Raw genomic sequence first — 16701 nt, forward strand, 5'->3', positions numbered from 1 at the left:
CTTTCGGTTCCGCCATGAGCCCGGTGACGGGGATGAGAAGGTAAGCTGGCTTAGAAATTTGTCAAGTGTCCTAGGAGCAGCCTGGCAGCGTATACAGTTATTGAAGGACCAATTTACACATTAGACAGCATCCAGCCACATAATGAATTTTAATACTCTAGCTCAGGAGCTGTGTTGTACTGTATGTCATCCTCTCTTGATTTGATTGTACAGTTTGCAACATTCATACATGCAAGACATAAAAACAAAACAAGAACTCACATTGGCAATGGATTGTAATCATAGTGCTGTCAGTTGTTTTTAAGATGATCTAGGGGTCCCCAATTTTTTTATAAACAATTGAATTAACCACCTGCAACAAGGTGGAGCTTTTTTTTTTTTTTTTTTCCTTCTCTCGTGACATATACATGGTCCTCCTCCACATGTGGCCATCCACATTGATGAATTGTCTATTCTTATATTCTGTAATATTCTGTAATATTCTATACCTGCATATTATTCTATCCATGTATATTTTCATCCACGGCTCTGGTCCAGCTGTTTGAGACGTCATAAGTGATCGCGGAATTTGCCGTCGCTTTGAAATGACGCTGAGTGCAGTCCGATCCTTTGAGGGCAACCGCTCGACCACTCCATTCTCGCAAATAATCGTCGGCTCCTCGCAGGGGCGGGGCTTAGGCGCGATTGGAGGAAGTGAGGAGAGTGAGCGAGTGAGCGAGCTTTGGGGAATGGAATTTGGCTAAAGGGATGAGTTGTTCACTGCTAAGACCTTGGATCAGCCACAAGGGGGCATTGTCTGGCCATTGTAGTGTAATTGAATGCCTTTCCTCATCTGGCAAACATGGTTGAAGGCCTTGTAGCAGTGTTTGATTGTGTTATTTTAGCTTGATGAAGGCCTGTAGATAAAATTAGTGCTTCAAATTAAAGTAATAGATAATTAAAATTGACAAAGAAATTGGAAGTTCATGGAGTTGAAGTATAAGCTAGATGACTAGATGATGGGGGTTTTTCAGGGAACTTTCTGGTGTCTTGTTGGCTTTGTCACAGAGCAGCGCCCTCTGCTACGCCTTTGTGTCCACAGTCCCACTTTCTGATTCTAAAACAAAGGTGTGCTTTCTCTCTCCTAGTTTTGTTTTGAAGTCATGAAGATATTCATTAATTCTCTGAATCCCAAGTGTCTTCAGAAAGCAGAAAGCAGGTGAGTCCATTAAATCCCTGCCTTTTCGCCCAGAGTGGGACATTACCAGCACAAAGTCTTTAAAATGATTTTCTTATCCAGGATAAACATGACAAATGACCTAAATGTACAAAGAAATGTGACTGACATATATAGTAACATTATACTTTCAAATATACAGTACATTAATGTGGAAATGGCTGATCGTGACGCGTTGAGCTTGTAGATTTGCTATTTCCACTGTTTATAAATATATGAGGATTTATGGAAAAGATTATGACGATTATGCAAAATAATTGCCTGCTCACTCAAACAACGGCTCTTTTATTTAATCTTCTGAACAGGAAAAAGAAGAAAGGGAAAATTAGCACAGAGTCTTCTATCTACATCAGCAAGGGAAACCTTTTCCGCCCAGCGACAGGCACTTCTCCAAAACTAGTTCAGAGTCCCACGTCTATGCCTCCATTGACGAGACCATGGTGTATGGACATCTGCTGCGAGACTCCAGTTATGTGGACACTGGACAGCATGTCGGATCACTTCAAAGGGATTCAGACTGATTCGTACCAGACCTTCACTGGACCTATCGATGGAGAACTCCCCGCCATAAGAGAACCAGAACTGAGGGAAAAACTTGAGACCGACGATTTCCTGGATCCTGCAGACTCTTTCATCCCGTCCCGACCCCGCACCCCCATCCTGGCAGGACAGCCTGGGCTTCCAGGGCTGTAGGATGATGGAGAATGAGCTGTACACATTCAAGAACATAGGGGGCATTAACACCACCCGCCTCTCTGCAGCAGACCTAGAACCAATGGCTGACACGAGGATTCTGTCTAGCACGGTGATGCTGTGACCATGTGATCAACAGACTGCTGTTACAGACTACTTGTGACAACTCTGGGCTTCCCAAGGGCTCACTGTGATGGAGGAATTTGACAGAACATTGCGTTAACCACATGAACCCTAGCGTCTCTATTCTGGAGTGAACATTCACAGAAAATAGCCGATCTACAAGCTCAAAACACGAGACAAAGCATTTTTAGTTTTGGTGTAGAGAGGGAAAAAGGAGGGGACCAAGAATAGTCCCCATGTCAATTAAGTTATAGGGTTTAGTTTATTACACTCAGGGAATCTGTGACATAGTCACAACTTGGAGTGACTCAGTCACTTTTAAAAATGGCATCAGATTAGGTTTCTTTTCAATGTGGTTCATCTAATGTTTTATTATGACTCTACAGAAGTGCATCTCCTACCACAATTCATGCTTCCAATGAAACTGAAAAACAAGCACATTCCCCCTCCTAGACATTTTCATTTTCCTGCATTTACTTGATGTGCTTCTATGGTTTCCAAATTAGGGGCACACATGTTATTATGTTAATGTAATTGTTACTTGAAAGTGACTTTTATCGTTCTCTCAACATTGCCATAGACATTTATATCAATCTTGCAAGCCACTGATTCTAGGGGCTGCTGGGGCATTTAAATAAAATGCAGTTTAGGACCTTTGCTCAAAGCATTTGTTGACTTTTTAGTGTTTTTAAATAGTTTAGTTTTTCTGTAAAAAAAAATAACGTTTTTCAGAATAAATTCTGTCAAATTTGGTTGACAAAAAAAATCACTTGAAGTATAGTGTCAAAACTGTCATCTCACACTGGCCTATGACCTGCTGTGTTCTCCCTTAGTTTACTCTAAACTGTTGTGACCTTTATGAATTATGGCCGGTGAGCTTGACATCAACCACAGGAACGTAAGCCAGGAAAACGGTGAGGGTGTGGACAGGCATCCATTGTTTACCGTGGAACGGTCTTATTGGAAACAGCCACGGCAGAAGCCAAGTTGACAGAAAAATACCATACTTCAGAAAGAGACTTCATAATCATTTTGGATGTGTTTTCCAAGTGTAAACTACTCTCCTTTCAGTATAAAGTGTACACAGGTAACATTTCTGCAGAATAATGGTTTACAAAACTACAAATGTAAAAACACTTTCCATGGTTTATTAAAGTGTATTTTTCAGGTAAATCAGGCTAGACAACATGTCAAAATAAAAGCTGACAATTAAGGCTTGCACTCTGAAATAATCTTTGGTGTAAGGAATGCAGGTGGTGTAAGGAGGTTGAGATTCTGAACCTTGCACCAATTTGTCAAGGCATAGCAGAAGAGAAGTTTGTTATTAATTTAAACCAGTGTTTCTTAAAAATGTGGTCCATGACCCAAAAAGGTGCCATGGGACTATTTTACGACAGGTCCCTCCCAAATATAATATTAGTGATAGGTGCCAGCACCAAACCTGAGTTTAATGTGATTTCAGAAATAAGAAACCACTGATATCATTGTATTTTACATCAATGGAATCAAACTCTTTCTATACATTTAACAGAGGTCAGTGATGCTACTGCAAGTGACCTCTGCCTGTTTGTTTTTTAAAACCCATGTTCTAACCAGGATTTTCTGTAACCACAAAGAATGTACCAGACACGTTACAACCTGTCATGTTTACAGGTGTTTTGTGGCCCTGCATTCAATAGATTTTCATTTTGATCACTAGATGTGGAACGACTTGTATTTGTTTGTGTTTTTGGTTTTAAAAGCTGTTCTACCTTTAATGCAACTGATCATGTGCAATGGATTTGGATTAGGTCCCAATGCAAAACCAGCTTAGAAGCACTGGTTTAAACCCCCTTATTTCAGATTAGCAGTGAAAGTGGCAATGAACAATGATTACACAGCAGCAAGCATTCTATGGTAAGATGTGTGTGTGTGTGTGTCTGTTCAGACAATGTTGAACTGGCAGACGGAAGCCTTCTCCTCACGACAATTCTCATCAAACCACTTCCCACCTGCGGCCCCCGAGAGCAAAACACAGTTCTGGGACTTGCCCCCATCGGGCTGAGGTGCTCGGTGGTTGGACGTGTCCCAGTTCCTGTAGGCGATGTTCAACCCAGACTGGTCTACCCAGGTGCCCTCGATTGCCATGTCATTGACGCCCAACCACACCTGCTCATCTGGACCGATGGTCTGGCGGATGTAGTTATTGAGCTGGTCGTTCTCATCAGCAGATGTCGGGGTACCAAGAACACCACCCAAGGCATTGCAGTCGTCACTAGCTGTGTGATAGCGCTTCTTCAGGGGTTTAGACAGGTAACATTTGTTAAGGATCTTTACGCCCTTCAGACACACTGTTGATACAAGAGGGGAAACCCATGATTAGATTTTGTTACTACATTACGTCTTTTTGGAGATACTACAACCTTTCTCTCAAGTAATAAATAACGGATATGAGTTTTTCTGGATTCAGAATATGACTATGATGTATTGAATGACTTTGATCAATGTAGTACTAAACACATATGTTTTACGTTCACACAGATTTTATTTGTGGATTTGGAGAGCAACTGTATGTCATTTTGTGTTCTGGACAAAAGGTCAGACAAGAGCTTTCCATGTGTTCTCCAGACCAATACAGAAGCATCAAAGACTTCATATGTAACCCATCTGACTTCATTCATTGATAACACAGAGGTCAGTCTCAGACTGACATTTGACTTGTTTATAAACATTGTCATCAATGTTCTAGCTGTATAAAGAAAAACATTTGATATATCTTAGCCTAGTGGGCTACAATACTAATATATTAGAGGTCATCAAATTGTACAGTTTTAACTGCTGTTTTTATTACTTCATGGGGCCTCATTCAACTTGTAGGCAGCAACGAGCCACTAAATGCCCTGCCCCTGAACATGGAAGCAACAAACAAGGTTCAATGACAAAGGGGTTATCTGACCTCTGTCAGAAAATGGGTGAAGTGATCCTTTTAGAAAACAGAAACGAGTAAGAAGCCTTCCTACAGTACCTGTTTGCAAGGCCTGTTGTTCTTTCAGCAGATTGAGCTCCTGGACAATGTCATCTATTTGTCTCTGTAGACCTTCAATGGCAGCATCCTTGGTTGGATCTGCCTCAAACACACAAGACCGGTGGATTAAGAAGAGAGTGGACAGAAGAGACAGACTGCTGGATTAATACAGGAGAGACAGCAAAAAAGACAGACTGGACAGTGGATTAAAACATTTGAAATAAACAGGTGGGTTAAAACAGGATTAAAACAGAAGAGACAGACAGGTGGATTAAACACAGAGAAACAGGAGAGTCGGTGGAAGTAATCAATAATCAATAAAAAATACCAAATCAATATCCATCTTGTTGACTACTGAGAGCCAAGTACCCTCAGGGAGAGGGGTAGTGGCTATGTACAGTAAGGGCTGTAATGTGGTTGTTTTACTCAGCTACAGAAAAAAAGTAATATTTAATGCAATATTAATGCAAGTGTTTGTTTTCATGTCACCCACCTTTCTTTTTCTTTGGTGGTGCCTGTTGAAATGCACTGCTCACCAGAAGGAGTACTCCCAGCAAAACACACGTTCCTTTGAACTCCATGGTCACAACTGTTGAGTGAGGCTCAAGCATGGAAACTGGCAATTTATCTGCTTCTGTCTGTCTGTCTGTCTGTCTGTCTGTCTCTCTCTCTCCCCATCTGTCTGTCCATCAAACCCGCCCTTCCCACAACAGGGGAAAAATGCTGCAATCCAGAAAGACGAAGAGGTAGAACAGTCAAGCCTCAGAGGAGTACTTAAATTTGGTGTGTGCGTGTGTCATCTGGCTCTAGGCTCTTAATATGGTGCGTAAGTGTTAACAAGAGGCAGGCATGGAAAGCAGGTGGACACAGAAGACGACATACGTATGTCATATGTACTATGTCGTTTTCATAAAAAAGTTAACAAGTTTGGAATAATATGGCTTTTATTTTCTTAAAGAAAACCCAACTTGCTGTAACTTAAGCTAATCTGTTTACCTCACTAGGTTTTACAATATTTTGAGTATATTATGTTATATTGTTTATAATTGTGTATGAAGGGGGCTTTCATTACACATCTTAAATATGCCAGACTGGAACTTCCAGTTCCCTTACAGTTTGGTTGATGTCAATTGTCCTTTCCTTAGAAACCGATAGACAACTTAAACCCAGTTTGACAGTACCAATTACGTAATTATCCATCCATTTTAGCAACTTCCCTTAAACCACTTTCAACAGATCTACAAGCTCGCAATGTGACTTGCTTTGTGATGCATGGTGAGCATCTAGATAGCTACTTTCGCCATTTATCATATGACCTATGACCGTATATAGGGCTTACAGTAAGTGGTTAATACATGATTCTATCATGGAAAGGGGTCACAAGCTTTGAAAAGAAAAGCAGTTTGTTCTGGACCCTTCTCCACCCAGACAGTGCACACGCCTCAGGGTTCTGAAGGAGCAATGGGACATGGTCCAGAGTCACATCTGCTCGCTCCGTCAGCCTTCAACCATACAACACTGTTCTGCAACACGTGGCACATACACACAGTGACCAGATGGAATGCTTCTGTGGCAGTACCGTGCCAATAACGAAATGTGTTTCACTTTTTTTATAGTATGTTTTAGTAGAAATTAGATGAAGATGGTGTTTCTATGAATTAAATAACTTGTGTCTATGGAACACACTCTCCAAAACGTTTGACGGATGGATTTAACTGGATATTTATGCCACACAAAGTCCAGTTCAGGTAACACAATATGAACACGTGGCTTGAACAGCACACTAGGATGTCCTTGTTGTTCATTTAGTTACATTTGTACTCAATGAATAAATGAACACAGAGGATTTTACTGTATATATGAAGCAAAAACAGATTGGAACTGAACGCATCAGTTATTTGACACTTTTGGCTGTATATGAACAGATCAAAGACTTTCAGTCTACTGTAGTTTCTGCAAAGACAGACTGTATTATAAAAATAAAAATAAAAAAAGGTTTATTAGAAAAGTAGACATGTACAAACTGATGTCAACCCAGAAAGCCCACTTTCTGGGTTGACAGGTGTCCCCCCCCCCCCCGAGTCACATATACACACATGTACAGTATATTGGCCGAGATTTGTGTTTGATCATAGAATAATTCTGCATACCAGTATGATAACTTACTTGGCGTTAAAGAGAGCTGCTTTAATAGCTATTGAGATGACATCATAGAGGTTTCCATCACACTGCAGCTGCAGAAACAAACAACATAAGAGATGTCACAAGCACGACTCCTACACTTGTTACATTCAAGTTCATATTCACTTGTTCTCAACAGAATCAAAAACATACAGTAGGCTTACGCAGCTTCATGCATGTAACAAAATGACCAGACCACATCTACATGTTATAAGCATTACATACATTATGCCAAGACAGTCAGCCCAAGTACAGATGGCCAGGCCAACTGATGTGCCAGAGAATGCAGTTGAAAACTGTGGTGCTCACCAACACATCAACATAGAGCACCCAGCAGTGTTCTCCGGCACTGATACAGAGACTCTGCAGGTCCAAACAGCGTTTGTTGTTGAAGACTTTGTAGAGAGTGTTACTCAGTTCTGTCCCGAGTCCCCCCCCCCCAATGGGGAAGAAGTAACAGATATAAACAGTCAGTAGGTTATTTAATGACAGATTAGATAAGTGACAGACACTTAGTCCCCATTTCATATTTTGTTATGACGGTGTAGTCCTTCAAAAATAGCCGATCTATAAGCTCACAATATGTTACACAACAGACATGACACATTGTGAGATTGTAGATCTGCTATTTTATCTATGTATTATAAATTCACCTATAATGACATGTCCAAAAGAGGCATGCTAGGTTGAAAGTGGTTATTGCATTTCTATAAGAAACATTATCTTTTGGGGATAAACACTGCCTCCTGGTGGTCATGTTATGCTATTTGTTCAAACATACTTGGCATACTACTGTCTATGAACAGACCAAATAAAACATTCATTCACGTTTCTGCAAAGTCAGACAGTGCAAATAAAGTTGTACTAGAAAAGGAGACATGTAGAAACTGATGGTTGTCTCTGTATCTTCTTACCAAACGATTCAATGACTCTAGCCAAGATCTACCATCATTTCGATTATGCATGCTGCTCATGGTATCACAACACCACCAAGGCCTTAAAAATAAGGCTCCAAACATTCCAAAACAAACTAGTAAGGCTACTTCTTGGCCTCAAAGCTCAAACACACAACCCCTGCTCATTTTGCTAGGGTTGGATGGCTCAGGGTTGAGGACAGAGTACAGAAACTTGCATTGGGACTGGTCTACAAGATACGACACAACATTGGGATAAAATAATAATAAAAGTTTATTATTTTCTTTTTAGCATTCATTCATTTTTTAAAACGGTTGCCTATACTTCCTTTAAAAGATAGCTTCGCACCCGATAATGGAATAAATATATATTTTCAAATGACAGTAAAGAGAGTCAAACATCAGCCATTAGGCCTATTTGGGGCCGGTTAGAGTAGGATCTTTGCTATTTTACTTGTCTAGTGTATGTTTAAATTGACAATTGTAGGCTACTTATTACAGATTATATTTTTCTGTATCTCTGTGCTACTCCCCCCCCCCCTGCAGGGGGGTTTCCCATGGCTAATTGGCTAAATGATAGTTAGGAACCATTAATTAAGTATGGTTATGGACCCTTGTTACAAACCAACCATGTACACTATAGAGTTACGGGGGTCGTCCGTGGGCTAAATTGCATTGCATACCAAACTAGGGGTCCTTGAAATGACAACGTTTGAGAACCACTGCTTTAGGTAACATTTGGGCTTGCCGTGCACTTAAAGGGTTAAAGTTTAAGTGGGGTTCCCTGTGAAGACGAGTAGATGACGCTAAAGGGGCAGGCGGATGGGGAGTTTTCCTCTGGTGAGTGTGTGCGCGTCGGGTGTGTGTTTGTGTGCGCGCACAAGGGTAGTCAGCTGGCAAATGTGGATGAGTGGGCAGTGTGACTGTGACAGTGTGTGTCCACGTGTGTGTGTGCAGCACGGAGACGACGTGAGGACAACATCAAGAGTTTTATCAGGTCTTGTCACGGTCAGTCGCGTTTTCTTTCAGCGTCGGTGCCTCCTGCCCAACTGTTGTCCGCGACGCACGGGTGAGTCTTTCTCTTTGACCCCCTCAACGTTTTTGTGCACTATTATTTTTAGAAAGTGTCATGACCGTCGAATGCGTCCATAGCGGGTGAAACCTAAGAAGAAAACGCACACACGCACACACACCTGACGTGTAACATACACTAACACAGGCACAAACACAGGCCGAGGTCTAGGTCTAGTTAATTTGCATTCTCTGTTGTGTCGACACTCCAGAGGTTTCCCATGTCTCCTGCAATGTTCCAACAAACTATAAACCTTAACATCCCTGTTCTAGGGGGTGAACATTTGGCAAATTTTTTTTTAGCTTATTTACAATCTCTCAACACGTTGCAACGCATCACGTTGTGAGCTTGTAGATCTGCTATTTGAGTTTTTGTGTAGAGGGAGAGGTAGCCCTAGAATGTCTGTCATCTTACATACATTCATGTATTTCATTGACAGTCATAGATCGGTCTGGCCGACGCCCTGTGTAGTGCAGGATCTGCGCGGCGTCAAACTGCTCTAAACTCCGTCTGTACTCACCCAATAATTAATTCCTAAGACTTGGAGTCAGATATTGTCCTCTAGTTTCATATCCATTTGAAAGTTATGCCAGAAAACGTGTGTTTAGTCAAATATCTCCACTCCACGAGCTGCACACGGACGACTTTCTGTATGGGCGAGGGGCCTGGAATGAGTTCAGGACTGAATATATCTAAACTTCCTTTAGGACGCACAAATGTTTGGGACACACAATTGGCAGGTGATGTGATTCATTACCCCACACCAATCACAACGCACCTAACCTCGCATCACCAGTCTTTCCACCTCGGAGGAAAGCCTGGTCTGCGTTACTAAAGACCCATATGATCCGGTCTAGGAAAAAAAGAAAGAAAAAAGAATCCTTTTTCCGGATTGTCGCGATCCGGTTTTGCGGTGCCGCTTTGTTTTGGTTCCCCAATCCCTATTTAAATGGAATAGATTTTCCCCGTGGGATAATATGGATAATACAGACGCTAAATAGTCTCCGGAAAGTACACTCACATTTATATTTAAAAAATATTTTTATTAGGTTTTATTAGGATTTTAGTAGGACGGACCTATTTTGGGGTGAGATGTCTTTCCGGTTTGTCGCGATCCGGTCGCTCCCGACCGGATCATATACCCGAAAAGGAATGCTGCCCAGGCTACAACGCACCTGTCAACTGTGTGCCCCATTCGTTTGTGCTTCCCTGTGTCAATTTGTGATGACGTTTGTGGTGATCATCAGAGGAAGTTTTGATAAATTCGGTCCTTCACTTAAAGGACGACTTCACCGATTTTCAACCTATCTTCATATAATTGGTCCTCACTAATAATCATGATAAAATGGTACCATTTTTTTCTACTTGGTCTGTGTCTCATAGGAGGGCTGTGGACAGTCCAGAAACCCGTCTACCAGTGACATCATCGTTAGGCATGATTTTTTTTCCCAACAAGATTTCATATTTTTTATTTAAATTTTTATTAACATGAGAACAATGGCTTCTTTTATTGCATTGCAACTTGCCAGGAATAGAAAGCCTGCAGTTTCTATTAGCTTGGATTCCCCATTGATGATGTCACTGGTAGACGTGACTCTGAACTGTCCACAGCCCTCCTCTGAGACACCAAGTAGAAAAAAATGGTACCATTTTATCATGAGTATTAGTGAGGACCTATTCTATGAAGATAAAGTCTTAGGAATTAAAGGTAGGGTAAGTGATATTTTTTGGTTAAAACAAAAAGTATTTTGTTAAAAGGTTAAAGCATTACATTCTGATAATACTCATCGCTATAGAGCGTGTCAACGCGTTGTCACCACGGGGGGGCGCGGCATAGTAGCGCAGACATGTTTGTTTTGGGCAATGTTAAGTCAACCTGGTTTATTATACCCCTCAAAGATGTCCGCTGCTACCAAAAGACACTTGTTGACGCCCTCTTCAGGATTTTTGGCACGCTCTATAGAGCAGTGGTTCTCAAAGTGGGGTCCGGGGACCCCCAGGGGTCCTTGAGGGAGGTCCAGGGGGTACCCAGCTAAATGGTAGTTAGGAACCAAATGGACCCTTATGGGTCTGTAACTCAGAGAGTGTACAAATGGAACCAAATGGACCCGCATTTGTACACTCTCAGAGTTAAATTAACATAGATTTTTACAATATAAATTGGGGTCCCAGAGATAGAAATGCCATTAAATGGGGGTCCGTAGCCTAATGCATGTCAAACTGGGGGTCCTTGACATTGAAATGGTTGAGAATCACTGCTAGAGAGCCATACAAATCTTCTGTTATGGGGGTCCTTGGCATATCTTTTCAAATGGGGGTCCGCGGGCTAATAAGTGTCAATTTGGGGGTCCTTGACATGACAAAGTTTGAGAACCACTGCTATAGAGTGTTTGTTCAGTAACAGGAGTCTCCCCGTCTCTCCAGCTCTTTAATAAACAGAAAATACATTTTCCGGTAGGTGTCAAAATCTCAGGAAAAAGTACCCATTTTAAGCTTCATTTGTATAGTGTTCCAGTTCCAATTTTGCCTGCTCATTTCTTAGTGTCATCACTTCCAATTTCACTTGTTTAATCTATATCCTGATTGAGTTCTCTATACTGATTGGATACAATTGGAAATGAAACTGACGAAAATGCATTTTCTGTTTCATAAAGAGGTGGAGAGACAAGGAGACTCCTTTTATTGAACAAACACTCTATAGCAATGAGTACTATCAGAATATAGAGCTATTTAACACTTATTTTAACCAAAGAAAATCACTAACCCTACCTTTAATTATTGGGTGAGTACAGAGCAGTTTGACGCCGCGCAGATCCTGCACTACACAGCGCGTCGGCCAGACCGATCTATGACTGTCTATTTGAAATACATGAAATGCATCTACAGATGACAGACATTCTAGGGCTAAGGGAGAGGTAGGCTACTAGCAGACCCAGGCCAGTAGCCTATATACAAGCCCTGGGCTACCCTGGTCAACTAAGCAGGGTGGAAACCTCATATGTCCAGTCCAAAACTATTACTTTATTTATTATTGTTTTAAAAACATAAAAGAAATAGTGAAAATAGCCGATGTACAAGCTCGCAACGGGGCTATGATTGGCTATGTTGACTATACTTTGTGCGACACTCTTGCATGATGAAGTAGGGCATTAATTTAAAAAGGGACAAAAACATGAATTGAAATGGCCATATGTAGATAAGAGGTTTCTGCCCGACAGCAAGTTTATGCTTAATTGCTTATTTTAAACAATGTTAGTTTAATTTAGATTAGTTGTAAGAGATTATGTTGTAAGTGGGCTGATCAATGTTTTCCCCCTCTCAGAGTCAGGCTCCGATCCGACTATGGGCTCCTGGGATCCTGCCTTGTGGTCGTCAGGGTCAGACAGTGGTGAATAATAATAATAATAATAATAATAATAATAATAATAATAATATTGATAATAATAAGACACTTCACTATATATATTTTGTTTTAAATAAGAAAATACATCAACTCTAAATTAAAACCTTCAACATTCCAGCAGTACTATAAAATACAAGTGTCAGAATTAACAATGCAAGGAATAAATATAATAGCAACAGAATGAGAATAATAAAAGCAACAAAGCTAAAAAACTTGATTGAGGAGCAATTTATCCTTGGAAATATTCATACTATTGTCAGTAATATTACTGAGGTCACCTTATTTTGTTTTTAACACTAAATAACATCAATATACATACAAACTTACAAATGGCTTTAGGTTTAGGGAGAAAAATGGCAAAAATTACAAATGGTATCCAAAGGGTCAGCCATTCTTGAGAATTGGGATGAATGATGTCCTACCAATTCAAATCATTACTTATTAACGCGGTCTATGGTTTGCACACATAGACCGGATCTGCAACGCCTTTTTTGCCTCTTTGTTCTCATTCGTTGTTGAACTGTCAATCTTGATTAACAGACAGGTGTGTTGGATTGCGTTAAGAAGTCTGAAGATGGCGTCTCAAAATACAAAATCCATTTTACATCAGAGTTTTCAAAAAGGTTTACCGTGTCTAAATCCTGTAAAATAAATAAGACATGTTTGCCCGTTGCACTGTATGCTGTGCAATACTGAAAGGCACGTCCTGGTGAGTAAATCAAAATGTGTCGTGCATTCTCATGTTAAGCTAGCAGCATTGTTGATAAAGCTCAGCTAAACCTCTTTGTAGCTTTGATTGATTGAATACTTAATAAAAAGGTTTGCCAAAAAAAGTACAGCAGCTGGTGCCAATTTATTATCCACATCAATTTGTTAGAGAGATCAAAGCTAAAACACACGCCTGGAGAATGCATTCAACCATAGCCTTGTGAAATTAGAAGATCTACAAGCTCAGGTGTGTGAGCTTTTAGATCTGCTCATGGCTATAATGGCTACACTAATGCCCAAATATACACCAGGTTGAAAGAGTTTAAAGTGTGTCTGTATAGATGGATAAAGATCTGTTTATGTGCTTGTAGATTTGCTAGTTTAAGATTACTGATTCAGTGTATTGATCAAATAAGAGATGGAGTGCTACTTGGGAGAGAGATAAAAAAATATAGGTATGTCTGTGCTTGTAGATTTATATTGGTCAAATAAAGATGCTTAGATTGTTTAATGCAAATGTTTTTTTATTCTTTCTGAGGTTTGTTTCAAATGTAAAGTGCAATAAAAATAAAAAGTTATTATTATTATTATGTGATTAATCCAAACTAGTTGCTCTTTGGAGAGGGATAAATTGTAGGTCAAATTTAAGTTCCTCCTTTGTGAGACTTTGATTAAGGTAGAGGCTATATAGAAGGTATTTGGGTCATAATATGAATTTTATATATGTATTGAACTTGGCCTTTGTCCTTCTCCTCCCCCACAAGCCCTGCTGTTGTCCCTGAAAAAAGAAAACACAAAAACACATTTGAATCATCTCCAAAACCAAGAAAATTGTGAAATGCAGAAACTGGATAGATAGGTAGATGGGATACTTTATTGGCAGTTTAAAAAAATCACAATGTCATTCATTAGGAAAACGCCAACGTGGACTATACACAAAAAAAGCCGTAGCTTGTTTCCATTGTGGTCCAATGGAAATATCGAGAACAAACCATTTGGAAGACTAAGGAAATGATGCTTCTGTCATAAAACACATGCTGGATTCTCCTTCTTAGGCTGTGATGGATGGGATAAGAACCTAGAGACAAGAACACACACTGATATCAAAATGTGGTTTAACAATCTTTTCAATGTGATGTTTGACATTGAAATTCAGTTGTATTGTTCCATTTGCAGGATGCTGTGTTGCCCCCCTCGACATCAAAGGAGAGAGACGTGTCCAAGCCAATAGAGGTCCCGGAGAAAAAGAAGAAATGGGCTATACCTGTAGATATCACCTCCCCCTGCCCTGACTTCCATAAACGCATTCCTGATCGAGCATTCAAGGTAAACAACTGAACTGATAACTTAGGTTTGTACAGTCAAATGAAGTGTGTGTGTGTGTGTGTGTGTGTGTGTGTGTGTGTGTGTGTGTGTGTGTGTGTGTGTGTGTGTGTGTGTGTGTGTGTGTGTGTGTGTGTGTGTGTGTGTGTGTGTGTGTGTGTGTGTGTGTGAGTGAGACAAGGTTGTATTTCCTCATTATAGTCTTTAGATTTATCGCTTTGATACTGTTGGTCCTGTGAGAGAAGAGTCAAATAAACTGTGGCCATATCTACATTTTGCCAATGCGTGTCCGTGGGAGGGCAAGCGTCAACACAAAAAGCTGCTCCAAATGCATGTCAGAATATTTCCCAATCCACAATTATTAATAAATGACTACAGCCATTTTCACCTATAGACATTCAATTGCATTATTCAGTTAAATAGCTCAAGTTCTGTTTAGACATGTTTTAGACATGTTCAAAACCAAGTAAGAGCTGTTTGTTCATGACAAATGACATACAGTACTGGTTGACAAATAAGTTCATTTTTCATGCAAGGTTAAAAATTTAAGCTCTGGAATTTGACTAGAGGTGATTGGAAAAAACATTCTCACTGCTGAAACCACCATTTTGAAATGACTGTTAGTCAATCAACCTGATAATCAACCTGATAGTCTGCCTGGTTGATGATTTCAAACAACAAGCCCGTACACAGTTTGGTGGGGAAAAAAGGAAGTACATTTCATTCATCTTTAAACGCAGAAAAGACTGTTAAACAATGTAGTGATTTATCTTCATTCAGAACACATTGGCATGATGTATGTTTGTACAGATGTTACCAGGGGGAGGCAGTATAGTGACCAGGATTACTGCATGTTTTTGTGAGGGTATAGACGCCTTAACAGACGACGTCACACTGATACGAAACAGTATGCGCGCGCAGGTCGGCAGCAAAAGAACCCCACCGCTCATAAGATGCAATGTAAAAGTGGTCACAGCCTCACGTGTAAAAATGCATCCCATCAAACTTTCAGATGCTGTTTTTCTCCCAGTGTGGAGGAAGAATGCTTAGGATTTTTACTGTGATCTCTCGCTCTTAAAATATATAATCCTTGGTTTCTGTTGTGTGTAAACAATAATAACAATTCAAAGCAGTTGTCCTCAAAACTCCACCTCCAGTGGCTGTCATAATAAGCGAGGGAGCGCTCTATGATCATGGCACCAGAACCTGCTTGGCTCGCGCAGCTGCAGCCCGTCAAGACTAATTTATGCTCCATCCCGCAAAGGTGTCGCGCGCAGAGAACGGCCGAGAATAGCAGATCTCCAAGCTCACAGCGGTCGCATCCGCGACGCGGTTGTGAGCTTGTATGTCAGCTGTTCTCGGTGCGCAATACCGTTGCGCGATGAAGTATATATGTGTCGCCAGGGCGCACCCCACTAGCCTACACACAGAGGAGGTTGAATGAACTGAAACAAGCTCACCCTAAAACTGCAGGTTTGGGGATCTGTTGGGAATTGATTACATGAAACAGTCACCTGTGCGTCCAGTCTCAATGTTTGTAAACAAATAATTGGTCTATTAACTACCCTAGGAGACACGGGGAGAACATGCAAACTCCACACAGAAAGGCCCTTTCACCAACCCCACCTAGGGTGTGGGCACTGATGACGCGGAGGAGTTACCAGTGTTTTTTGCCATGTTCACTCCATGTCCTTACATGAAATTGTATGAAAAGATATGAATAACCTGGCTTTACCCACACAGCTTTCCTTTAGTAAAGCTGTAATCACACTATACAATAGCATAGTGATTCTCAGATTTTATATAGTATAAAAATCAGCTAGCCACTATAAACCCTATATACATCATCTATTTGAAAATAGCCGATCTACAAGCTCACAACCCCTCACAGGTGGTTAAATGTCTGAAAATACCCATGAACATGAATGCAATATATCAATAGAAAAAAATCATGTGTAAACAAAAAATCACACCCTGTGTGAAGGAAGCGGTGCCTTTGGGGCGGGGCTTAACTCATTTCAGTTCTCACAAAAAACATGCAGTAATCCTGGTCACTATACTGCC

General features: G+C 40.6%; 1 protein-coding gene across 1 annotated transcript; it reads right to left on the reverse strand.

The window, feature by feature from the left end:
* Positions 1 to 3166: 3166 nt before the first annotated feature.
* On the reverse strand, positions 3167 to 5788 carry LOC311062234 (tetranectin-like). Its single transcript, XM_084081113.1, has 3 exons — positions 5530 to 5788; positions 5037 to 5135; positions 3167 to 4362 (listed from the first exon to the last, which is right to left on the reverse strand). Exons 1-3 carry the CDS (start codon positions 5645 to 5647, stop codon positions 3956 to 3958), a joined length of 624 nt encoding a protein of 207 aa, XP_083937239.1. The 5' UTR covers positions 5648 to 5788; the 3' UTR covers positions 3167 to 3955.
* Between the last annotated feature and the right edge of the window lie 10913 nt (positions 5789 to 16701).

The sequence above is a fragment of the Gymnoscopelus microlampas genome, assembly GCF_963454915.1.
Source record: "Gymnoscopelus microlampas genome assembly, chromosome: 15".
In the NCBI taxonomy this organism is placed as follows: domain Eukaryota; kingdom Metazoa; phylum Chordata; class Actinopteri; order Myctophiformes; family Myctophidae; genus Gymnoscopelus; species Gymnoscopelus microlampas.